The 26,506-nt window shown below is 44.0% G+C and overlaps 1 protein-coding gene across 4 annotated transcripts; it reads left to right on the top strand.

Annotated features, from left to right (window-relative positions):
- The first annotated feature begins 15,907 nt into the window (after positions 1 to 15,907).
- Positions 15,908 to 26,497, top strand: LOC139550926 (uncharacterized). Of its 4 annotated transcripts, none has more exons than XM_071362198.1 (6): positions 15,908 to 16,242; positions 16,383 to 16,580; positions 21,472 to 21,744; positions 21,953 to 22,042; positions 23,865 to 23,891; positions 25,066 to 26,497. In XM_071362198.1, the coding sequence occupies exons 1-6, from the start codon at positions 16,185 to 16,187 to the stop codon at positions 25,152 to 25,154; spliced, it is 735 nt and encodes a 244-aa protein (XP_071218299.1). In that variant the 5' UTR covers positions 15,908 to 16,184; the 3' UTR covers positions 25,155 to 26,497. The 4 variants fall into 4 exon arrangements, with proteins under 4 accessions (XP_071218299.1, XP_071218301.1, XP_071218300.1 ...); XM_071362200.1 differs by having other exon boundaries at positions 15,909 to 16,242; positions 16,403 to 16,580; positions 21,950 to 22,042; XM_071362199.1 differs by having other exon boundaries at positions 15,910 to 16,242; positions 16,359 to 16,580; positions 21,950 to 22,042.
- Positions 26,498 to 26,506: the final 9 nt, after the last annotated feature.

The raw sequence follows: 26,506 nt of genomic DNA on the forward strand, positions 1-26,506 counted from the left end.
GCCCCAAAATTGCCCTCGCTAGAAGCCTGTGTTTCAGACATAAGGAAGTGGATGGCTGCAAACTTTCTACTTTAAAACTCGGACAAAACAGAGATGCTTGTTCTAGGTCCCAAGAAACAAAGAGATCTTCTGTTGAATCTGACAATTAATCTTGATGGTTGTACAGTCGTCTCAAATAAAACTGTGAAGGACCTCGGCATCACTCTGGACCCTGATCTCTCTTTTGACGAACATACTGTATCAAGACTGTTTCAAGGACAGCTTTTTTCCATCTACGTAACATTGCAAAAATCAGAAACTTTCTGTCCAAAAATGAAAAATCAGAAAAATGAATCCATGCTTTTGTTTCGTCTAGGTTAGACTACTGCAATGCTCTACTTTCCGGCTACCCGGATAAAGCACTAAATAAACTTCAGTTAGTGCTAAATACGGCTGCTAAAATCCTGACTAGGACCCAAAGATTTGATCATATTACTCCAGTGCTAGCCTCCCTACACTGGCTTCCTGTTAAGGCAAGGGCTGATTTCAAGGTTTTACTGCTAACATACAAAGCATTACATGGGCTTGCGCCTACCTATCTTTCCGATTTGGTCCTGCCGTACATACCTACACGTACGCTACGGTCACAAGACGCAGGCCTCCTAATTGTCCCTAGAATTTCTAAGCAAACAGCTGGAGGCAGGGCTTTCTCCTATAGAGCTCAATTTTTATGGAATGGTCTGCCTACCCATGTGAGAGACGCAGACTCAGTCTCCACCTTTAAGTCTTTACTTAAGACTCATCTCTTCAGTAGGTCATATGATTGAGTGTAGTCTGGCCCAGGAGTGTGAAGGTGAACGGAAAGGCTCTGGAGCAACGAAACGCCCTTGCTGTCTCTGCCTGGCCGGTTCCCCTCTCTCCACTGGGATTCTCTGCCTCTAACCCTATTACAGGGGCTGAGTCACTGGCTTACTGGTGCTCTTCCATGTCGTCCCTAGGAGGGGTGCGTCACTTGAGTGGGTTGAGTCGCTGACGTGATCTTCCTGTTTGGGTTGGCACCCCCCCTTGGGTTGTGCCGTGGCAGAGATCTTTGTGGGCTATACTCGGCCTTGTCTCAGGATGGTAAGTTGGTGGTTGAAGATATCCCTCTAGTGGTGTGGGGACTCCCTCTGCCTACCCAAGGGGGTGGGGTTATATCCTGCCTGTTTGGCCCTGTCCGGGGGTATCATCGGATGGGGCCACAGTGTCTCTTGACCCCTCCTGTCTCAGCCTCCAGTATTTATGCTGCAGTCGTTTTATGTGTCGGGGGGCTAGGGTCAGTCTGTTATATCTGGAGTACTTCTCCTGTCTTATCCGGTGTCCTGTGTGAATTTAATTATGCTCTCTCTAATTCTCTCTTTCTCTCTTTCTTTCTCTCTTTCGGAGGACCTGAGCCCTAGGACCATGCCTCAGGACTACCTGGCATGATGACTCCTTGCTGTCCCCAGTCCACCTGGCCGTGCTGCTGCTCCAGTTTCAACTGTTCTGCCTGCGGCTATGGAACCCTGACCTGTTCACCGGACATGCTACCTGTCCCAGACCTGAGGTTTTCAACTCTCTAGAGACAGCAGGAGCGGTAGAGATACTCTCAATGATCAGCTAAGAAAAGCCAACTGACATTTACTCCTGAGGTTCTGACTTGTTGCACCCTCGACAACTACTGTGATTATTATTATTTGACCATGCTGGTCATTTATGAACATTTGAACATCTTGGCCATGTTCTGTTATAATTTCCACCCGGCACAGCCAGAAGAGTTCCTGTTTTATAGTTTTCCTGGTTTTGACCATTCCGCCTGCCCTGACCCTGACCCTGACCCTGAGCCTGCCTGCCATCCTGTACCTTCCCCCAGCACACTAGATTATTGAGCTCTGCCTGCCCTGACCCTGAGACTGCCTTCCGTTCTGTACCTTTTGGACTCTGATCTGGATTACTGACCTCTGCGTGCCTTTGACTTGTCGTTTTGCCTGCCCCCTGTTCTAGTGATAAACATGTGTCTCTTCGACACTGTCTACATCTGGGTCTTCCCTAAAATGTGACATGGACTCCAAATTGGGTGGTGGGGGGATATCTGGCAGCCCGTTGGCTCCACCCCCGGGCCTTATATCGCTTATATCGCTTATATCGCTCTTGCTGCTGGTGATTCTCTGATCCACCTCTACGCAGACGACACTATTCTGTATACTTCTGGCCCTTCTTTTGACACTGTGTTAACAACCCTCCAGGCGAGCTTCAATGCCATACAACTCTCCTTCCGTGGCCTCCAATTGCTCTTAAATACAAGTAAAACTAAATGCATGCTCTTCAACCGATCGCTGCCTGCACCTGCCCGCCTGTCCAACATCACTACTCTGGACGGCTCTGACCTAGAATATGTGGACAACTACAAATACCTAGGTGTCTGGTTAGACTGTAAACTCTCCTTCCAGACTCACATCAAACATCTCCAATCCAAAGTTAAATCTAGAATTGGCTTCCTATTCCGCAACAAAGCATCCTTCACTCATGCTGCCAAACATACCCTTGTAAAACTGACCATCCTACCAATCCTCGACTTCGGTGATGTCATTTACAAAATAGCCTCCAAAACCCTACTCAATAAATTGGATGCAGTCTATCACAGTGCCATCCGTTTAGTCACCAAAGCCCCATATACTACCCACCACTGCGACCTGTACACTCTCGTTGGCTGGCCCTCGCTTCATACTCGTCGCCAAACCCACTGGTTCCAGGTCATCTACAAGACCCTGCTAGGTAAAGTCCCCCCTTATCTCAGCTCGCTGGTCACCATAGCAACACCTACCTGTAGCACGCGCTCCAGCAGGTTTATCTCTCTGGTCACCCCCAAAACCAATTCTTCCTTTGGCCGCCTCTCCTTCCAGTTCTCTGCTGCCAATGACTGGAACGAACTACAAAAATCTCTGAAACTGGAAACACTTATCTCCCTCACTAGCTTTAAGCACCAGCTGTCAGAGCAGCTCATAGATTACTGCACCTGTACATAGCCCATCTATAATTTAGCCCAAACAACTACCTCTTTACCTACTGTATTTATTTATTTATTTTGCTCCTTTGCACCCCATTATTTCTGTCTCTACTTTGCGCTTTCTTCCACTGCAAACCAACCATTCCAGTGTTTTTAGTTTTATTTTACTTGCTGTGTTGTATTTACTTCGCCACCATGGCCTTTTTATATTTTTATTTATTTATACATATATTTGATTGCCTTCACCTCCCTTATCTCATCTCACTTGCTCACATTGTATATAGACTTATTTTTTTTCACTGTATCATTGACTATATGTTTGTTTTACTCCATGTGTAACTATGTGTTGTTGTATGTGTCGAACTGCTTTGCTTTATCTTGGCCAGGTCGCAATTGTAAATGAGAACGTGTTCTCAATTTGCCTACCTGGTTAAATAAAGGTTAAATAAATAAATAAATAAAAAAATAAAAAATATGGACTTCCTGCCCCAATGAGGAAAGGCTGTGTTTCGTTAATCCAGGGAGTGCTTGAGGATAAAGGAGGAAGCAGCCTGCACAAAGGGGCAGAGTAGGAGAGAACCAAGAGCGGTATGAAGCGTGAGAGAAGCAAGAACGATATCTGTGCGATTAGCCGTTGTGACCTGGATTGTCGGACTACCCCCCTTGTGTACCGGACTGGCTTGGCTAAGGACCCGAGTGTGAGGATTACTCCTGGAAAACGGAACGGACAAAGAGAACGGCTTGTGGACAGTGAGGTGATTGGTAAATTCCCCCTTCTTTCCCCGTGTACCAAAATCCCTAATAAACTTCCCATTTGCATTCTGATTGTGTTATTGGTGCCTGTTTTGTTATTGAACTTTGTGACGTGGAAACCCCACAACCTCGAGCCTGCTACATATAGTGGAGAATGCGGGCAAACCAAACCAAGCTCAATAACTAAACAAACACAGAACACAATGGAAGCATTGGTGAGACAGCTGCTGGAGGCGAACATAGCACAGCAGGCTATGCATCAGGAGTTGCTGGAGGAACAGCATCAGCAGACCGCTCGTATGCGAGCTGAACTCAGCCAGCTGACAGCCATCCAGGCCAGCATAATGGCAGGCACAACAATCTCTCATCCCAAACCTAGTAGGTTTATATTGAAGCTGACAGGCTGACGACATCGAGGTTAACCTACAAGCCTTCGAAAGGACGGCGGCTAGGGAGAAATGGCCCCATGAGCAATGGGCCAGCCTGCAAGCACCCTTCCTGTCAGGCGTGGCACAGAAGACATATCAGGATCTGATGGTTGACCAGGCGACACATTACGAGGTGCTGGAAAAGGAAATCCTGTGCCGGTATGGTTACACCCTGATTAGCAGGGCACAAAGATTCCATGATTGGGCGTAGGATCTTACAGCATCCCCCGATCACAAATGCATGATCTAATTAGGCTGGCCAACTGCTGAACCCCTGACGCTCACGACCATCGAGAAGGTGGTCATGGATATATTTATACGCTCTCTCCCGTTCGAAGCTAAAAAGTTAGCCAGGCAAGCTAACCCGCAGAGTGCAGATCAGCTGGTGGAACTGGTTGAAGGACAGCAGGTGGCTTTGGAGGTCCTGTGCAGCGGACAACCACGGAAGGCTGAACCCTCCACTCGCCCGAAGGAGCGGAAAAGGAAGGAGGACCACGCCGGGACCCCAGCCAAGGATGAGGGGACACCAACAGCCAGTTCCCTGAGATGACGCCCCTTCCTGAACCTGGACAGCAGGAAGTGCTATGGGTGTGGTGAGCTGGGACACATCGCCTGGAAGTGTCCAGCCCGCATTGTCCCGATGCCTTCGACCTCAGCCAGTGAGGTAGCCACCGGGCATCCCTGCGGCTTAATGAGGGCATGCTGGGCTGAGGACAGTGGTTCTTCCCCTGTCATCCCGGTAGGAGCCAACGGAAAGGACACCACGGCACTTTTGGACTCCGGGAGTATGGTGATCCTGATCCGACCTGACTTAGCCCAGTCCCCGAACCTGACTGACACCGTGGCCATCACATGCATACACAGACCAAGGACTAACCTACCACACTCCTCCACCTACAGACCACAAAGGGACAACACACGGGACCAGTGGGAGTCGTCCCAAACCTGCCTGTGCCGGTCCTTATCGGACGGGATTTCCAGATGTTCCACCAACTATGGACCAGTATGTCCGGAGATGTGGGGAACTGAGGGAACCAGAAGGGAGGAGGAAGTCGGAAAGGTGGGAGGGACACCAGAAGGAAGGATGCCCAGCTGTGTGGATTCCAGGAAGTGGACCCCCAGGCATCAACCGATCCCCTCTCGGAGAGGGACTCTGAAGCCAGACTGGAGGGAGAGATGGCGAGTCTGGAAGACATGTTCCCAATGGACCATGAGGTGGCACCAGAGCCTGCCTCTCTAGCGGGCCGGTTCAGCACGGCCCAACTGGAGGATCCCAACTTGGCCAGCGCTCTCCAGCAGGTGACCGTAATGGACGGAAAGCCCGTGGAGGGGGTAAGTCGAATAACCTACCCTCATTTCTCTATAAAAAATAAGTTGCTGTATCAGGTTGTGAAGAAGAATGACCTCTACCCAAGAGCAACCGAGGGCACCAATACATACGGGTGATTTTGGATTATGCCACCGGGTACCCGGAAGCCATTCCCCTGCACACCATGGCCACCAAGGGAATCGCACGTGAGTTGGTTATGCTGTTCTCCTGAGTAGGCATTCCTGATGAGATATTGACCGACCAGGGCACCCCGTTCATGTCACGAATCATGAAGGATCTATGCAAGCTAATGAGAATAACCCAGTTGCGCACCTCAGACCGATGAATTGGTGGAAAGATGCAATCAAACCCTGAAGCAGATGTTAAAGAAGGGGATGGAGGCTGACGGAAAGAATTGGGACCAGCTGCTACCCTACCTGATTTTCTCGATCTGAGAAGTGCCCCAAGCTTCAACAGGATTCTCTCCCTCAGAACTCCTGTACGGGAGACGACCCCGAGGACTGCTGGACGTGGCGAAAGAAGCCTGGGAACAGCAACCGTTGCCCCACAGAACCTTGGTGGAACACGTGGGAGACATGAGAAATAGGATGGCAACCCTGTGGCCCTTGGTACGGGAACACATGCTGGAGGCCCAGGAGGCCCAAGTGAGGGTGTACAACAGAGGAGGACAACGAAGGGACTTTCAGCCCGGAGACAAAGTGCTGGTGTTGGTCCCCACCTCAGAATGTAACTTTTTGGCCTGATGGAACGGGCCATACGGAGTCATTGAGAAGGTGGGTGAAGTTAACTATAAGGTCAGACAGCCGGGACGTAGGCATCTGATCCAGATTTACCATGTGAATCTGCTAAAGAACTGAAATGCACGTGATGTACTCTACTCTATTTGCCCGAAGAAGGCTCCTATAGCGGCCGAGGTGCCAATGGGGGGCAGCTGAGCCTAGCCCGGAAGCAATAGCTGAGGGAGTTGGTCGGCCGAAACCAGGATGTGTTCTCCAGTGAACCAGGACACACCGTACTGGTACAGCACCGCGTCATCACCAAACCCGGGATAAAGGTGAAGTTGAGACCCTACCGCATACCAGAAGCAAGGAGAGAGGCTGTCAGGCCCGAGATAAAAATGATGTTGGAAGCTGATATAATCAAAGAGTCGATTAGTGAGTGGTGCAGACCCATAGTGTTGGTGCCGAAATCAGACGGCACCATCCAATTCTGTAATGATTTTAGGAAGGTAAATGAAATCTCAAAGTTCGTTTAACAGCCATCACTAACAGCCAGTTGCCGTACCAGGCTGTGACACAGCCCGACAGGATGCTTTCAATTGTGCATCTGTAAAAGTTTGTGGGTTCTAGGGGACAAGCCAAATTTCTTTAGCGTCCTGAGGTTGAAGGGGCTCTTTTACGCCTTCTTCACCACAGTCTGTGTGGGTGGTTCATTTCAGTTTGTCAGTGATGTGTACGCCATGTAACTTGAAGCTTTCCACCTTTTCCACTGTGGTCCCGTCGATGTGGATAGGGGGTGCGCCCTCTGCTGTTTCCTGAAGTCCACAATCATCTCCTTTATTTTGCTGACGTTGAGTGAGAGGTTGTTTTCCAGGTACCACAATCCCAGAGCCCCCACCTCCTCACTGTAGGCTGTCTCGTCATCGTTGGTAATCAAGCCTACTACTGTTGTGTCATCTGCAAACTTGTTTGAGTTGGAGGCGTGCTTGGCCACGCAGTCATGGGTGAGCAGGGAGTACAGGAGGGGGCTGAGCACCTACCCTTGTGGGGTAGGTGCTTGTTGAGGATCAGCGGAGTGGAGGGGATCTTTCCTACCTTCACCACCTGGGGGCGGCCCGTCAGGAAGTCCAGGACCCAGTTGCACAGGGCGGGGTTCAGACCCAGGGCCTCATGCTTAATGATGAGCTTGGAGGGTACTATGGTGTTGAATGCTGAGCTATAGTCAATAAACCGCATTCTTACATAAATATTCCTATTGTTCAGATGGGATAGGGCAATGTGCAGAGTGATGGCGATTGCGTCGTTTGTGGATCTATTGGGGCGGTAAGCAAATTGAAGTGGGTCTAGGGTGGCAGGTAAGGTAGAGGTGATATGACCCTTGACTAGTCTCTCAAAGCACTTCATGATGACAGAGGTGAGTGCTACGGGGCGATAGTCATTAAGTTCAGTTACCTTTGCCTTCTTGGGTACAGGAACAATGATGGCCATCTTGAAGCATGTGGGGACAGCAGACTGGGATAGGGAGAGAATTTGAATATGCCCGTAAACACACCAGCCAGCTGGTCTGCGCATGATCTGAGGACGCGGCTAGGGATGCCGTCTGGGCCGGCAGCCTTGCAAGGGTTAACACGTTTAAATGTTTTACTCACATTGGCCACGGAGAAGGAGAGCCCACAGTCCTTGAATGCCCTTGAAAATAGCTGTGCAGCAATGCTCCCCATCCAACCTGACAGAGTTTGAGGATCTGTAGAGAAAAATTTGAGAAACTCCCCAAATACAGTTGTGCCAAGCTTGTAGCATCATACCCAAGAAGACTCAAGACAGTAATCGCTGCCAAAGGTGCTTCAACAAATTATTGAGTAAAGGGTCTGAATACTTATGTCAATGTGATATTTTAGTTTTTTATGTTTAATACATTTGCAAAAATGTCTAAAATCCTGTTTTTGCTTTGCTATTATGGGGTATTTTGTGTAGTTTGATGAGGGGGTAAAGCTATTTAATACATTTTAGAATAAGGCTGTAACATAACAAAATGTGGAAATGGTCAAGGGGTCTGAATACTTTCCGAATGCACTGTATAACTGTTTGTTTTTTTCTGTCCAAAAATGATGCAGAAAAATTTATCCATGCATTTGTTACTTCTAGGTTAGACTACTGCAATGCTCTACTTTCCGGCTACCCGGATAAAGCACTAAATAAACTTCAGTTAGTGCTAAATACGGCTGCTAGAATCCTGACTAGAACCAAGAAATTTGATCATATTACTCCAGTGCTAGCTTCCCTACACTGGCTTCCTGTTTAAGGCAAGGGCTGATTTCAAGGTTTTACTGTTAACCTATAAAGCGTTACATGGGCTTGCTCCTACCTATCTTTTCGAGTTGGTCCTGCCGTACATACCTATACGTACGCTACGGTCACAAGACGCAGGCCTCCTAATTGTCCCTAGAATTTCTAAGCAAACAGCGGGAGGCAGGGCTTTCTCCTATAGATCTCCATTTTTATGGAACGGTCTGCCTACCCATGTGAGAGACGCAGACTCGGTCTCAACCTTTAAGTCTTTACTGAAGACTTATCTCTTCAGTAGGTCATATGATTGAGTGTAGTCTGGCCCAGGAGTGTGAAGGTGAACGGAAAGGCTCTGGAGCAACGAACCGCCCTTGCTGTCTCTGCCTGGCCGGTTCCCCTCTCTCCACTGGGATTCTCTGCCTCTAACCCTATTACAGGGGCTGAGTCCCTGGCTTACTGGTGCTCTTTCATGCCGTCCCTGGGAGGGGTGCGTCACTTGAGTGGGTTGAGTTACTGACGTGATCTTCCTGTCTGGGTTGGCGCCCCCCCTTGGTTTGTGCTGTGGTGGAGATCTTTGTGGGCTATACTCTGCCTTGTCTCAGGATTGTAAGTTGGTGGTTGAAGATATCCCTCTAGTGGTGTGGGGGCTGTGCTTTGGCAAAGTGGGTGGGGTTATATCCTTCCTGTTTGGCCCTGTCCGGGGGTTTCTTCTGATGGGGCCACAGTGTCTCCTGACCCCTCCTGTCTCAGCCTCCAGTATTTATGCTGCAGTAGTTTATGTGTCGGGGGGCTAGGGTCAGTTGGTTATACCTGGAGTACTTCTCCTATCTTATCCAGTGTCCTGTGTGAATTTAAGTATGCTCTCTCTAATTCTCTCGTTCTCTCTTTCTTTCTCTCTCTCGGAGAACCTGAGCCCTAGGACCATACGTCACGGCAAACCGGGCATGATGACTCTTGGCTGTCCCCAGTCCGCCTGGCCTTGCTGCTATTCCAGTTTCAGCTGTTCTGCCTGCGGTTATGGAACCCCTACCTGTCCCAGACCTGCTGTTTTCAACTCTTAATGATCGGCTATGAAAAGCCAACTGATATTTATTCCTGATTATTATTTGACCATGCTTGTCATTTATGAACATTTTGAAAATCTTGGCTCTCTCTAATTCTCTCCTTCTCTCTTTCTTTCTCTCTCTCGGAGGACCTGAGCCCTAGGACCATACGTCACGGCAAACCGGGCATGATGACTCCTTGCTGTCCCCAGTCCGCCTGGCCTTGCTGCTATTCCAGTTTCAGCTGTTCTGCCTGCGGTTATGGAACCCCTACCTGTCCCAGACCTGCTGTTTTCAACTCTTAATGATCGGCTATGAAAAGCCAACTGATATTTATTCCTGATTATTATTTGACCATGCTTGTCATTTATGAACATTTTGAAAATCTTGGCTCTCTCTAATTCTCTCCTTCTCTCTTTCTTTCTCTCTCTCGGAGGACCTGAGCCCTAGGACCATACGTCACGGCAAACCGGGCATGATGACTCCTTGCTGTCCCCAGTCCGCCTGGCCTTGCTGCTATTCCAGTTTCAGCTGTTCTGCCTGCGGTTATGGAACCCCTACCTGTCCCAGACCTGCTGTTTTCAACTCTTAATGATCGGCTATGAAAAGCCAACTGATATTTATTCCTGATTATTATTTGACCATGCTTGTCATTTATGAACATTTTGAAAATCTTGGCTCTCTCTAATTCTCTCCTTCTCTCTTTCTTTCTCTCTCTCGGAGGACCTGAGCCCTAGGACCATACGTCACGGCAAACCGGGCATGATGACTCCTTGCTGTCCCCAGTCCACCTGGCCTTGCTGCTATTCCAGTTTCAACTGTTCTGCCTGCGGTTATGGAACCGCCACCTGTCCCAGACCTGCTATTTTCAACTCTTAATGATCGGCTATGAAAAGCCAACTGAAAATGATTCATGATTATTATTTGACCATGCTTGTCACTTATGAACATTTTGAACATCTTGGCATAGTTCTGTTATAATCTCCACCCGGCACAGCCAGAAGAGGACTGGCCAACCCTCATAGCCTGGTTCCTCTCTAGGTTTCTTCCTAGGTTTTGGCCTTTCTAGGGAGTTTTTCCTAGCCACCGTGCTTCTACACCTGCATTGCTTGCTGTTTGGGGTTTTAGGCTGGGTTTCTGTACAGCACTTCGAGATATTAGCTGATGTACGAAGGGCTATATAAAATAAACTTGATTTGATTTGGTTTGGTTCTGTCCTCTATAGTGCTGTCCGGTTATAACATGATGTTGTGTCCCATCACTGTACTCTAGATAGTCACCACCACACACAGACACAGCTGTTTCCTTTGAAGATGTTTATATGATTTTGCAGTGGTGTAAAGTACTTAAGTAAAAATACTTTAATGTACTACTTAAGTAGTTTTTTGGGGTATCTGTACTTTACTTTACGATATATATTTTTGACAACTTTGACCTTTTCTTCACTACATTCCTAAAGAAAATAATGTACTTTTTACTCCATACATATTCCCTGACACTCAAAAGTACTCGTTACATTTTGAATGGCTAGCAGGACAGGAAAATTGTCAAATTCATGCACTTATCAAGAGAACATCCCTATTGCCTCTGATCTGGCAGACTCACTAAACAAAAATGCTTTGTTTGTAAATTATGTCTGAGTGTTGGAGTGAAAATGGTGCCTTCTGGTTTGCTTCATATAAGCACTTTGAAATTATTTCTACTTTTACTTTTCATTTTATATTTTTGCAATTACATTTACTTTAGATACTTAAGTATATTTAAAACCAAATACTTTTAGACTTTTACTCAAGTAGTATTTTACTGGGTGACTTTCACTTTTACTTGAGTAATTTCCTGTTAAGGTATCTTTACTTTTACTCAAGTATGACAATTGGGTACTTTTTCCACCACTGTGATTTTGGTGATCCGAATGACTTGGAATCTAATTGTTGTGGTTATTTCAATACATGCACAACACTCAGACATTCGTGTTACTGTCGACAACAAAAAGTCCTCAGAAACATGTGTTCTCCCTTCTGACTACAATAACACTCTGACCTGAGTGGGCGGGTGCAGTAGCCAGATGCGCATTTCCAAGCACTCTGATTGGTTGGGCATGGCAGGGCTTTGATGGGTGAGGCATTTTTTAGGTAGGCTGAGCAGCCGAACAAACGGGACTGAAGGGAAACTGAAGGGACTGTGAGGGGAAGTTAAGTAGAGAGGAGAGGAGCAGGACAGCCTTTTATACGCTAACTTTTCCCATTATGTAGGATACATCCAACGTGTGTCAAACAATTTGTTCCTCCCACTACCTCTGTCTTCATCCTCCCTCTCTTCATCCTAGTCTCTCCTCCTCTTCCTCTTCCTCCTTTCCAGGGTGGTCATGGTATTGGTGACTCTGAAGATATTAAGGAGCGCTCCCTTCAGCCAGACTCAGGTCCGGCGACCACCATCTACGCCTCTGACTCTCTTCACTACGCCAGTGTCAACTTCCAGAAGAACCCCGTCAGCCCCACCGAAGCCATCGCTAAAGAGGACACTTCTTTTGCTGACTACGCCACTGTGAACTTTGGTCAAAGCCCCGCCTAATCTATAGTAAAATCATCCAAACAGTGCTTCGAAGGCTGTACTTCACAGTCAACAAACCCTGAGACACATGAGTCACTGGTGACCAATCACAACGGATTGCTCTAATGTTGTTCGTATTCATAGAGTCTCTGCTCTGATGTTGTTCGTACTCATAGAGCCTCTGCTCTAGTGTTGTTCGTACTCATAGAGCCTCTGCTCTAGTGTTGTTCGTACTCATAGAGCCTCTGCTCTAGTGTTGTTCGTACTCATAGAGCCTCTGCTCTAATGTTGTTCGTACTCATAGAGCCTCTGCTCTAGTGTTGTTCGTACTCATAGAGCCTCTGCTCTAGTGTTGATGTACTCATAGATTCCGGATGTTTGAAAACATCCACCTCTGTAACAGAGAAAGATACATATATGGACATAGCATTTATAGTCCTTTGCTGTCATATGTCTAATATCTTGTAACAATGACAAGAACATCCAGGAACAAACTATTCTGTACTGTTAGTAGCTTAAGAGAAGCTATGGTTACTTAATAAATATGCACATTTCTCATCATTCAAATTAGAGACATTTGTTAGAAAATGTTCCACTATTCCACTTTTAGACACCAACTGGATGTCAAAATGTACTTTCTATAACCTACAGTATCTAGATGATCTCAAAACTATTTAAAAACAAGTTACAAGAGGAAAACAATTCAGGGTTATTTATAACTGTAATTGGAATATGTATGTCTGTTTGTCTATCTGATTGTCCCTATGCCCTCACTCCTATGAGGTAGCCGTCCTTTTAATCTGATAGGATTGTGTTATGTAGCCTACACTGCCCTACCAAGCAAAAGAGCAGTAACTGCTCATAAAGTGAAACTGAGAAAAATGACTTCAAAGTTTTTTTTGTTGTCCAGACAAATGAATTGTAGGCAGATCATTGGAGATATGGTTATCTGTTGTCTTACTATGAGATCATTTTTTATTCATATTGACCCTGACCTCTGACATGACCTTTGTCCCTTAACGGCAGTTACTGCCTTCTGCTTGGTACACCCACTGGAATACGTTTCCATGGCGATTGTTTTTTAAACAAACTTGTGTTAATATATTTGTTTGTATGTGGCTGTCCGTGTCATATAGTTTGACACATGTATCAGCGAAGAACAATAAATAATACCAAGGTCAACCATAGACACTGCAGCACAAAGCTCAGTGAAACCAAGGTAAAAGGGCAAGGTGACCGGAAGCATGACCGAATACAAACAGTGTAGCTATTCTCTCCGCAAGGCAATCAAAAGGGCAAGGTGACCGGAAGCATGACCGAATACAAACAGTGTAGCTATTCTCTCCGCAAGGCAATCAAACAGGCTAAGTCTCAGTACAGAGACAAAATCGAGTCGAAATTCAACAGCTCAGACACAAGAGGTATGTGGCAGGGTCTACAGTCAATCACGGATTACAAAAAGAAAACCAGCCCCGTCGAGGACCAGGATGTCTTGCTCCCAGACAGGCTAAACAACTTTTTTGCCCGCTTTGAGGACAATACAGTGCCACTGACACGGCCCCCTACCAAAACCTGCGGGCTCTCCTTCACTGCAGCCGAGGTGAGTAAAACATTTAAACGTGTTAACCCTCGCAAGGCTGCAGGCCCAGACGGCATTCCCAGCCGCGTCCTCAGAGCATGCGCAGACCAGCTGGCTGGTGTGTTTACGGACATATTCAATCAATCCTTATCCCAGTCTGCTGTTCCCACATGCTTCAAGAGGGCCAGCATTGTTCCTGTTCCCAAGAAAGCTAAGGTAACTGAGCTAAACGACTACCGCCCCGTAGCACTCACTTCCGTCATCATGAAGTGCTTTGAGAGACTAGTCAAGGACCATATCACCTCCACCCTACCGGACACCCTAGACCCACTCCAATTTGCTTACCGACCCAATAGGTCCACAGACGACGCAATCGCAACCACACTGCACACTGCCCTAACCCATCTGGACAAGAGGAATACCCATGTGAGAATGCTGTTCATCGATTACAGCTCAGCATTTAACACCATAGTACCCTCCAAACTCGTCATCAAGCTCGAGACCCTGGGTCTCGACCCCGCCCTGTGCAACTGGGTCCTGGACTTCCTGACGGGCCGCCCCCAGGTGGTGAGGGTAGGTAACAACATCTCCACCCCGCTGATCCTCAACACTGGGGCCCCACAAGGGTGCGTTCTGAGCCCTCTCCTGTACTCCCTGTTCACCCACGACTGCGTGGCCATGCACGCCTCCAACTCAATCATCAAGTTTGCGGATGACACTACAGTGGTAGGCTTGATCACCAACAACGACGAGACGGCCTACAGGGAGGAGGTGAGGGCCCTCGGAGTGTGGTGTCAGGAAAATAACCTCATACTCAACGTCAACAAAACAAAGGAGATGATTGTGGACTTCAGGAAACAGCAGAGGGAGCACCCCCCTATCCACATCGACGGGTCAGTAGTGGAGAAGGTGGAAAGTTTTAAGTTCCTCGGTGTACACATCACGGACAAACTGAATTGGTCCACCCACACAGACAGCGTTGTGAAGAAGGCGCAGCAGCGCCTCTTCAACCTCATGAGGCTGAAGAAATTCGGCTTGTCACCAAAAGCACTCACAAACTTCTACAGATGCACAATCGAGAGCATCCTGTCGGGCTGTATCACCGCCTGGTACGGCAACTGCTCCGCCCACAACCGTAAGGCTCTCCAGAGGGTAGTGAGGTCTGCAGAACGCATCACCAGGGGCAAACTACCTGCCCTCCAGGACACCTACACCACCCGATGTCACAGGAAGGCCATAAAGATCATCAAGGACAACAACCACCCAAGCCACTGCCTGTTCACCCCGCTATCATCCAGAAGGCGAGGTCAGTACAGGTGCATCAAAGCAGGGACCGAGAGACTGAAAAACAGCTTCTATCTCAAGGCCATCAGACTGTTAAACAGCCACCACTAACATTTAGCGGCCGCTGCCAACATACTGACTCAACTCCAGCCACTTTAAAAATGGGAATTGATGGAAATTATGTAAAAATGTACCACTAGCCACTTTAAGCAATGCCACTTAATACAATGTTTACATACCCTACATTACCCATCTCTTATGTATATATACTGTACTCTATATCATCTACTGCATCTTGCCATCTTTATGCAATACATGTACCACTAGCCACTTTAAACTATGCCACTTTATGTTTACATACCCTACAGTACTAATCTCATACGTATATACCGTACTCTATACCATCTACTGCATCTGCCATGCCGTTCTGTACCACCACTCATTCATATATCTTTATGTACATATTCTTTATCCCTTTACACTTGTGTGTGTGTGTAAGGTAGTAGTGTGGAATTGTTAGGTTAGATTACTGTTGGTTATTACTGCATTGTCGGAACTAGAAGCACAAGCATTTCGCTACACTCGCATTAACATCTGCTAACCATGTGTATGTGACTAATAAAATTTGATTTGATTTGAAAAGGCAGTAACTGACGTGTGATGGCAGTTACTGCCTTTTTCCTTGGTTTCACTTTTTGCAGTTACTGAAAACATGACCCCAAATGTTCTCCATACCACAACACAATGGAGGCGGGATATTTGTCCACATGATGAAGCATGTATTTAATGTATGAAAAAAAGTAAATAACAATTTTTTGGACCAAATGCACAGTTACTGCTCTTTTGCTTGGTAGGGCAGGACAGGTTTTTGCAGTTGCAAGCTCCTCCCCTAACGGAACCACCTCCCACCAGCCAATCACATCAACACTACTGAAAATCTTAGTAGGCTAGCTACGCATTTAAAAGATAACATAAGGACCGACTACATATAGCAACAAATCCAGAGGCTATGCACTTAGCTATGGACGTTTGATTGATAACCGCTCTGCCCTTCATCTATTCTTTATAATTCTACCTGTTTGATATTGGAGAGAACACGAGCGAGTCCTTTCTATTGATATATAATCTATTACAATTGGTTTACGTCTAGGAGGTTGTTTTAGACTACAGTACATAATTTCCAAAGCCAGTTCTCGCATAGTGCAAGGATGCGACTTCCACTTACATTCATTCTGTTTTTCAAGTTAAGTTGGGGTCTTCCAATTGGTAAGTTTTTCCATTGCTTACTTTTTTCATTGCCATGTACAATTTGTTCATTTTACGCACAACATTCTACACCATTGTGTTATGAATATTATGCTATTAATAACAAACAAAATTAGATTTGTTGATGTGATTTGTTACAGACACGGTCATTCTGTTCCAGCGGTCGGGAGTGGTCGGCGAGATGGAGACCGTCGAGCAGGTCTTGGTCAACGGAGCACCTCTCTCCAACTGCGGGAAATACGTCAGTGGCATTCTCCGTGCTGTATTGCTGGGCAACTACAGCGAGTCTTTTCAACAGGCGTTCGAGATAGAAGAAAATGTCACCAACACCATGACAAGTAGGCCTAATGCATGCCTGAACCTACTGCAACACACTAATAAGTACACAAACAGACAGCAAACATTTTGAGAGCACAGTTGCCACCGTAAAATGTGTTGTATATTGGATATTCGGTGGATATCTTTTTTTAATATATATATTTTTTTAAATTAACAAATATCAACAAACAAAAGAGGAATTTTCACATGCAAACAAGATTGCATACAAACAAATCATGTTCATTAATAATACAACAAGTCTTAATTGCCTTTGTGTTTCATTTTAGTTAAAGTAGTGCCATATTGTTTAAATTCATTTATAAAGTGAAAAAAGTTTTTGCATTTGTGAATATGAAATTTACCTAGTATTATTAGCAGTTATATTAAATATACTACATCTTTATCTATTTCAGAATTTCTGAAATAAATCATATCAAAACCATTAATTTTTTGCAATTTTCCATGCTTTACCCCATTGTATATCACCATAGATATTTGACAAAAATAATCTTGCTGAGGGAATTGTAGTATCACAAACAATATTCCTACTCTGTTTATTACTACATTTATCTTTAATGTTAATATTGCCAATGAATATATTTTAATGTAAAGCTATGTTACTTACATCAACCACAGAGGAATTTAAAAGAGATATACACCCCCCCTCCCCTTGGAATCGCATCAAAAACAATTGCATATTCTTTCTGGGTTATTGGAATTTCAAACTTATCAAGAAATTCCCCATATCGAGAGTAGATATCCTTCATTCAGTAACTGACCAACCAAAATAATTTTCTTCTCAAACCAGTTAAGAAAAAAAAGAGAGACTTATTTTTAAATCCTATCTTTGTTTATACGCTAACATCCAAGCTAAAATTGCCTCCTTATGAAATTTGGCCAATTTTACTGTGATTTTATCAACATCAAAATTACATTGAAGCAAAAATTCTAAACCACCAACAGAGTCAAATAAATATTTAGGGAAGACATTCCAAATACTGTTTTGGTTCTTAAAATACTTCAGAATCCAATTTATTTTAAAAGTATTATTTAGAGTATTGAAATCTAAAACCTCAAAAACTCCTTGTTCTTGGGTATTAGTGAGCATATCTTTCCGTAGATAGTGAGGCTTGTTCCTCCAAATAAAATTATAACGATTCTTATCTAAGTCCTTTACAATTTTAGGGGATAATTCAAGTGATAAGACATAAACCGATCTGGATAACCCTTCAGCTTAATTCACTCCTTTGTTTTTCATCCTTGCATATAACAATTCCAAGATAAGTAGCCTTATCTTTAATTGGAATACCATATACTTCCTGTAAAACACAATCCTTGAGTGGAAATAAGACTGACTTATTGATATTAATGTTCAAACCTGAAATGAAGGAAAAGTCTTCAATGCAAGAAACTGCTTTAGAAACCTCATTCCTGTCTCTTAAAAATATGGTGGTATCATCAGCCAGATTACATAGTTTAAATTCATTGCCAAGTGCTGAAACACCTTGAAAATTCCCTTACATGATATGAAGAGCCATCATTTGAGTAACCAATAAAAATGGACTAATTGGGCAGCCCTGCCTAATGCCACGGCCAATATCAAATCTTTGGGATGTCCCGTGAGCTAATTTTACAGAGCTAGTACAACCACGATATAAAGTTTAGACTGCTTTCAAAAAAAAGTCGTCAAACCCAAAAAACGTATTGCTTTGAACATAAACTCATGTTCTACAGTGTCAAAAGCTTTATAAAAATCAACAAACATAAAAAAAAACTATCATCAGTGATGAGGTCATTATAGTCAATCATATCTAAGATCAACCTGATGTTATTACTAATGTGTCGACCATGCATAAAACCAGATTGTTCTTCATCAATTATATGATGCAAGCCTTCTTTCAACCTCTTAGCAAATACAAGGGCAAATAATTTCCCATTATTCAGTTGTCTATATAAAGACTATCCTTATTAGGTTTGGGAATCAAAGTAATTACACCTTGCTTTAACGAAGACGGTAACTCCCCTTTTTTCTATTGATTCTTGGGGGACATAGCAAGAATGAAAGGAATCAATTTATCATTGAATGCTTTATAAAACTCGCTTATTAAACCATCATTTCCAGGGGACCTATTGTCCTTAAGACTGTATTTGTATTAAAAGCCTTATCTCAATTTCAGATAACTCATCACAAAAGTTCCTGAAATCATTATCTATCTATCGTAGCAATGTTTGCTATATTGTCTAAGAAAATATCTATATTGGAAGTTGACTGGGCTGATGTATACAGATTCTGATAAAACTGGGCAACATGCTGAGAGATTTATTTTGGATTTTCATTGGGAGTATTATTAATCATTAATTTACATTGGGAAGTATTTTCGCCTGCCCTTTTTTCTAAATTAAAGAAATATTTTGTATTTCTCTCCCATCCATTTTTGTCTTTATCTTACAAACGCTCCCCGGGCCTTTTCCTCGTAGATACAGTCTAACTGCATTTGCAATGATGATAGCTCCAGTAATTCCTGATTAGTTAGTTCAGTATTTTTTAGTATAATCCATTATTCCCTTTATGATGTCATATTCTTTCTCTCTTGGCACAAGCAATTTCTTTCCCCATTGAAATAGCCAAAAGCCTTAAATAAATTTCATTAGCTCCCAGTAACTTCCAAACGTATTCATAACACAGGCACAATTGCAGTATTTATCAATAATTCCTGCTACTTCCTTCTTAAATAATTAATTCTCTAGTAAAGTCTTGTTCATTTTCCAGTAACCTTTACTAACTTTTTTGTTGTTGACAAACCATGCATATTTATCTTTATTGAGATCCCTTTGTGGTCTGTTAGTCTCGATTGAACCATCAATTTTTATCAACCTTTACAGCCAAATCTTCAGATATCAGCCAGAAATCAATACAGGATTGTATAGATAAATCTTTGGTACTCCATGTAAACATAATCTTATCTGGGTTTCTTATGTCTCCAACTATCTAGAACACCTAACCTTAGACATATATTCCTTATCTCACAAACAGAATTGCTATCCTTAGGAGGCCATCTATCTAGATTATCATGTAATACTGTATTAAAATCTTCACCCTAATGGAAATGTAGACATAATTTTACTAAATAAAATACAGTTACTTGACTTGTTATTGGAAGCACAAGTATTTACAACAATCAGTTGAATGTGGTTGACATCTACCAATAGTATAATCCATATATTATCTGTATTATCTGCTTCATGACTCAATATATGACCCTTAAAGTTGCCTTTTAAAATATACGCAGGTTGTTCTTCATTCAATTGTCATTTTCCTTTGCACTTTTCCATGTCATATCCCTCGCTGTCCTGGAGATGAATCTCATGATCACTGGTCGTGGTGGCTGGTTGTTTTCCCCATCTCTCAGCCTACCCAGGCGGTGCACTCCATCCAGAGAACCTGCAACAACATTTCGCTCCTCCTCTGGGACTATTGGCTCTGAAAATGTCCTTCACTCTTGCTTTTGATGTTCTTGTCAGATTTTTCTGCTATTCCATAAATTCGAAGATTCCATCTCCGACTATACCGGTCATTCTCGTTTACCTTTGACTCCATTTCAGGGGGTTTCTTCTCCTGCTTTGCAACCTGAATTTTCAATGTTGCGTTCTGCTGCTTCAGAGTTTTTACTTCCTCAGCATTGAAATCAATCGCTTTCTTCAGGTTAACGATACTGACAGTGTTCTTTTTCACCAAATCCATGACGTCATCTGCGCTCTCTTTGATTTTTAGCCGTGAGGATGCGGACGCTGTTGTCCTGTAGCTGGCTCATTGATGGTTCACTTCTCAGCTTCTTTGGAAGTTGCTCTTTGGTTGGGGTATTCGGGTATGAATCACATTCACCCCCTTTTTTACACTGCAAGCATATGAGTGAGTTTCAACAATGCCTCTTTTCTCCTTGGAAGTTTCAACATTCATTATCTCAGGAACAGTTTGGTCGTGTCCTGATTCCATGCTACTAGCTATGAAGACATTAGTAGACTAACTAAACTACACACGCTGAAACTTTTCGATAGCTAGCTTGTTCGTTAGAAATCGTCAAATATAATTCAATGGTTTGATCAATTACAAAATATTCTGATATTCTCGCGTCAATATTGAACCATAGCATGCCATGACTATGAACATGGTATATTCTGAATCAGGGGTGGATGGAGAACAATCCACACTTGAAGAATAAATATTTGATTTTGGATTTCTATCTTCATTTGCTCATACACAAAATGTGCCATAACTATGAAAATTATATCTTCTGAATTGAGGGAGGATGGACAAATACACAGCTTTTTTGTTGTCAAAATGTAGTGTTTTTTTGGGGAGGGGGTTTCAGTCTTAAATAGCTCTTACACAAAGCGTGCCATGACTATAAAAGTTATATAGTTTGAATCCGGGAAGGGTGGACAAAAATCCAGAAATTTTTTTTTTTGGGGGGGGGGGTGTAAGACCTATTGAAAGGAAGAAATATTTAAATTAAAAATAAATCCATCAACAGTGGCTTTTTGTCCGTCCTCCCCTGACTCAGAATATATAATTGTTATAGTCATGTAAGAGCGATTTTGAAATCCTAAATCTATTTTTAAGTGTGGATTGTTCTCATCCACCCCTGATTTAAGAAAATACCGTCTTCATAGTCATGGCTCGCTTGGTTCAATAGCTATTGACGAGGTTACTGAATATTCACTGAATATCCAGTATAAAACAAAATTTCCCCCTGTACAGGTGCCTTGCTCAAGGGCACAATAGCAGTTACCTGAGATAGGGCAGGACAAATCTACCTCCTTGACGGACAAGGAATACAATCAGATATATATTCTGTATAAAGGATACATTAATTCTTAACCATTCCTTTCCCTTTTTCCTTCAATGTCCAGAAAATCCTACTTACCAGTACCTGCGTGTGCGTGAATGCAAACTGAATGGATTTCGAGTGGTGCATTTGACCGACCAGCTCCTTGTAAACGGGAATGACTTCCTGACTCTGGACCAATCCACAGACACCTGGACAGCTGAGGTACCACAGGCCCTCTCACTCAAACAGCTTTGGGACTGGGACACTGAGCGCACGAGGAGGGAGAGGATGCAACTCCATGAGAGCTGTACCGAACTGATGGAGCTCACACAATCTGAGCCCACCACCAATGGAGGTAAGGGTACAGGAGTATCTGTTTTATGTACAGCGTGTGTGTATGTCAAGCTTGTGTCGGGTTTAATAAAAGGTGTAACAACACCGTCAGCCTACACGCCACAAGAGCAACAGAATGTTCCCTTTCTTTAGTCACTTGTTTAACTAGTTATGAAGTACAGTAGGTCATGCAGGTGAATTCAGTGAATTCCTGTTGTATGTTTCAGCAGGGACATCCCTGCTGACTGTCCTGGCTCCACTGTTTGCAGGCCTGGCCTTTGTTGCCGTGGTTATTGCAAGCTTCCTCATCTCTCAACAAGGTGAGTGACATTATAAAGCATATTTTGTATGCAGCAGTACTGTATGTCGAAGACAATTTCCCCCTCCGGGATATTAAAGTTCATCCTATTCTAAACTCAGCAAAAAAAGAAACTTCCCTTTTTCAGGACCCTGTCTTTCAAAGATAATTAGTAAAAATCCAAATAACTTCACAGATCTTCATTGTAAACGGTTTAAATACTGTTTCCCATGCTTGTTCAATGAACCATAAACAATTAATGGACATGCCCCCTGTGGAACGGTCGTTAAGACACTAACAGCTTACAGACGGTAGGCAATTAAGGTCACAGTTGTTAAAACTTAGGACACTAAAGAGGCCTTTCTACTGACCCACCAAAAGAAAGATGCCCAGGGTCCCTGCTCATCTGTGTGAACGTGCCTTAGGCATGCTGCAAAGAGGCATGAGGACTGCAGATGTGACCAGGGCAATAAATTGCAATGTCCGTACTGTGAGATGCCTAAGACAGCGCTACAGGGAGACAGCACGGACAGCTGATCGTCCTCGCAGTGGCAGACCATGTGTAACAACACCTGCACAGGATCGGTACATCCGAACATCACACCTGCGGGACAGGTACAGGATGGCAACAACAACTGCCCGAGTTACACCAGGAACGCACAATCCCTCCATCAGTGCTCAGACTGTCCGCAATAGGCTGAGAGAGGCTGGACTGTAGGCTTGTAGGCCTGTTGTAAGGCAGATCCTCACCAGACATCACTGGCAACGATGTTGCCTATGGGCACAAACCCACCGTAGCTGGACCAGACAGGACTAGCAAAAAGTGCTCTTCACTGACGAGTCGCTGTTTTGGCTCACCAGGGGTGATGGTCTGATTTGCGTTTATCGTCGAAGGATGAGTGTTACACCGAGGCCTGTACTCGATTTGGAGGGTCCGTCTTGGTCTGGGGCGGTGTGTCACAGCGTCATTGGACTGAGTTTGTTGTCATTGCAGGCAATCTCAACGCTGTGCGTTACAGGGAAGACATCCTCCTCCCTCATGTGGTACCCTTCCTGCAGGCTCACCCTGACAGGACCCTCCAGCATGACAATGCCATACTGCTCGTTCTGTGCGTGATTTCCTGCAAGACAGGAATGTCAGTGTTCTGCCATGGCCAGCAAAGAGCCCGGATCTCAATCACATTGAGCACATCTGGGACCTGTTGGATTGACGGGTGAGGGCTGGGGCCATTCCCCCCCAGAAATGTCTGGGAACTTGCAGGTGCCTTGGTGGAAGAGTGGGGTAACATCTCACAGCAAGAACTGGCAAATCTGGTGCAGTCCATGAGGAGGAGATGCACTGCAGTACTTTATGCAGCTGGTGGCCACACCAGATACTGACTGTTACTTTTGATTTTGACCCTCCCCTTTGTTCAGGGACACATTATTCCATTTATGTTAGTCACATGCCTGTGGAACTTGTTCAGTTTATGTCTCAGTAAATATTTGTATGAACATATGTTAAGTTTGCTGAAAATAAACGCAGTTGACAGTGAGGGGACGTTTCTTTTTTTGCTGAGTTTATATCATACTGGTTGTTCTCTTGCTGCCCAGTCTGGGATATTTACTGAATCGCTTTCATGATCTCTATTTAAATGACAGATTTAGATCAGTGTGTCAGCTATGTAGAACGTTTACTGCATGCAATGACATTTTTAGAAGCTCTATATACAATTCTATATTTTCCTTTTGCGTCTCGATTCGTAACGTTATTGTACAATTCTGAACGTTATATTCCCAATGACAATATGTAGCTAGTCTACAACAGAGCCAACAGAAAATATGTTTTGTTTCTCTTTCTTCAGATCCCAAAGTTTCCGGACACCCTGGAGGTAAAATATTTTCACTTCCATCTCATTGTCCCCCATCGGTTTCTTGGTTAACAGGAGTATAGAACATTCAATATTAACAGATGGTTTAGTATGTTGACTGGGAACGGCTGTCTCCTAAACCACACCTTGTAAACAGGACTGTGCACATTGTCCTTATCTTCTGATGCTACTGGCTTTCTGTGTGCTTCTCTCAGTGGTGTGTATGTTTGTCTTTCACAGGTAGTTCCCTTTTTGTCAAAAGTGTGACTCCTAGGGCCGAGTAGTATTCATGACCACAGGGTTTGGTGTCCATGCTTATGTTGACAGTGATTTATGTAGATTCTATGCTTCCTGGACATTCCTACATTTAGAAAGCTGCTGTTCAAACATGTTGAGCAACATTGTGAACAACTGTTTTGGTAAATACTGATTGTGTCCCAGTTGTAGGTCTGTCACTTGTGCCTTTAGCACGAGTGATGTATATTTGCATGTACTCTATGTACATTGCACAACAGACTTAGTCTGGTTGACACCAAACTCTAAGTCCTCCTGACTTGAGAGGCTGTTTGATGTTTTCGGGACAATGCGCCGATAATGAAGTGGGCTGTGCTTTTCCCTGGTTGGCTCGCCTCTCTTTCTCACTCAAATACTCACATGTACAGCCCCCGGCCGCCACAAATCCAAACACCAAGAGATCTTAATCCCCCCCCCCCCAGGGGGAAAAAAAAATGTTTGAGAGCCAATGATCTGGGTGAAAATTGCACCAGCAAATGGAGTCCTGTCCAGACCAGTAGGTCATAGCTCTCCCTCGATTGTGTACCACATGAGTGGCGTCAGCCAGGCTACAACAGACTTGCAATTGTTGCCTAAAGCAGTGACCTCATGGGAATGGCCAAATAGTCCGCTTTAGAAGAACCGTAATGCAGAATAATCGACACTCTACCAACAGGGAGGAAATGAAGGACTCTTGAACCCCACACTGCAATAGCGCTGTGTGGTTAAAACTCATCTGCATGTCTCCTACCACATGTCTGGTGTTTGTGTTCTTGTCTTACTGTTTTCTCATCTCTCAAGTGTGTACAGTGTTTGGCGTAGTGTCTGCTGAGGTAAACATCAGGAGTTAGCTGTGTGTGTATGTCTCAGGTGTGTTTTACATCTTCCTAAATTGTGTGTTTTTTCTTTTTCCTCCCTGCAGGTGTACTTGGCTCCATTGTCCACTACCCTCAGAATGTCACAGAAACACCTCAGGCCCCTCAATCAGGAAAAGACAACCAGGTCCTCTAAAACTCAACCCACCTCCTCTCATCCACCTCTGATGACCCCTGTTCCTTTCTATTCTAGTTAGAGACAGCTAGCGCTGTTCTGTGGCGGGAGTAGTACACAGCGTTGTACGAGATCTTCAGTTTCTTGGCAATTTCTCGCATGCAATAGCCTTCATTTCTCAGAACAAGAATAGATTGACGAGTCAGAAGAAAGGTGTTTGTTTCTGGCCATTTTGAGCCTGTGATCGAACCCAAAAATGCTGACGCTCCAGTTACTCAACTAGTCTAAAGAATGCCCGTTCTATTGCTTCTTTAATCAGAACAACAGTTTTCGGCTGTGCTAACTTAATTGCAAAAGGGTTTTCTAATGATAAATTTGCCTTTTTAAAATGAAAAACTTGGATTAGCTAACACAGCGTGCCATTGGAACACAGGAGTGATGGTTGCTGATAATGGGACTCTGTACCCCTATGTAGATATACCATTCAAAATCAGCCATTTCCAGCTCCAATAGTCATAGTCATTTTTACAACATTAACAATGTCTACACTGCATCAATTTGATGTTATTTTAATGGACAAAAGAAAAAGAAAATTTATCAAAAACAAGGATATTTGAACGGTAGTGTATGTACCCTGGTCCGTCCAACTCTCTGGTCCCCCTTTCTCCCTGGGCCTTCTTCCAACAGGCCCCATTCCTATAGACCCAGGAGGACTGTAGCCTACCAAATATTTAGAATATGACAGGAACTGTGACATTCCAATTTGTATAACTTACTCTGTTGTGTGTGTGATTTGAACTCTTGAAGTAGTTCCTAGGTAACCACAAGAAAGGGATATGAAGACAGTTTTATGCACTTTATAATTGTGTATTTCCTCACCTTTGCTCACCTTTGTATTTCCTCACGTATCTACCGGTGCCTACGCTCTTCAGCCTTTGCTTTTCAGCTTATGTCTATACAGACAGAGTAACACTGTGTTCACGCTCGATAGCTCAAAACTACTGTCACTGGAACTAGATTTGTGTAGAGCTGTCAGTTGCATTTAGTCAACAGCTATCAATACCTTTCCTTGTCCAAAAAAACAGATATGAAAAGTTTTCAATTTGGTCCATCTGTTTTGAATAAACGTTGTTTTGATCCAGTTACACATTCTGGGTGCAATACGGTAATATTGTGTACAGTGAGGAAATATGTTCACTTTGTGCCTTTTGTGTATATGAAGCTACTGTATTATAATTTGAGGGGACAGAATTTTATATTGAGCCGGAGATATATGAATGATTTTTATCACTTGTTTATTTACATGTTTATCACTTTACTTTGTATAATGATGTTTGTCACTTTATTAAAGATATTTAAATGTTTGCAACTTT

Source organism: Salvelinus alpinus, chromosome 23 (assembly GCF_045679555.1).
Source record: "Salvelinus alpinus chromosome 23, SLU_Salpinus.1, whole genome shotgun sequence".
Taxonomy (NCBI): domain Eukaryota; kingdom Metazoa; phylum Chordata; class Actinopteri; order Salmoniformes; family Salmonidae; genus Salvelinus; species Salvelinus alpinus.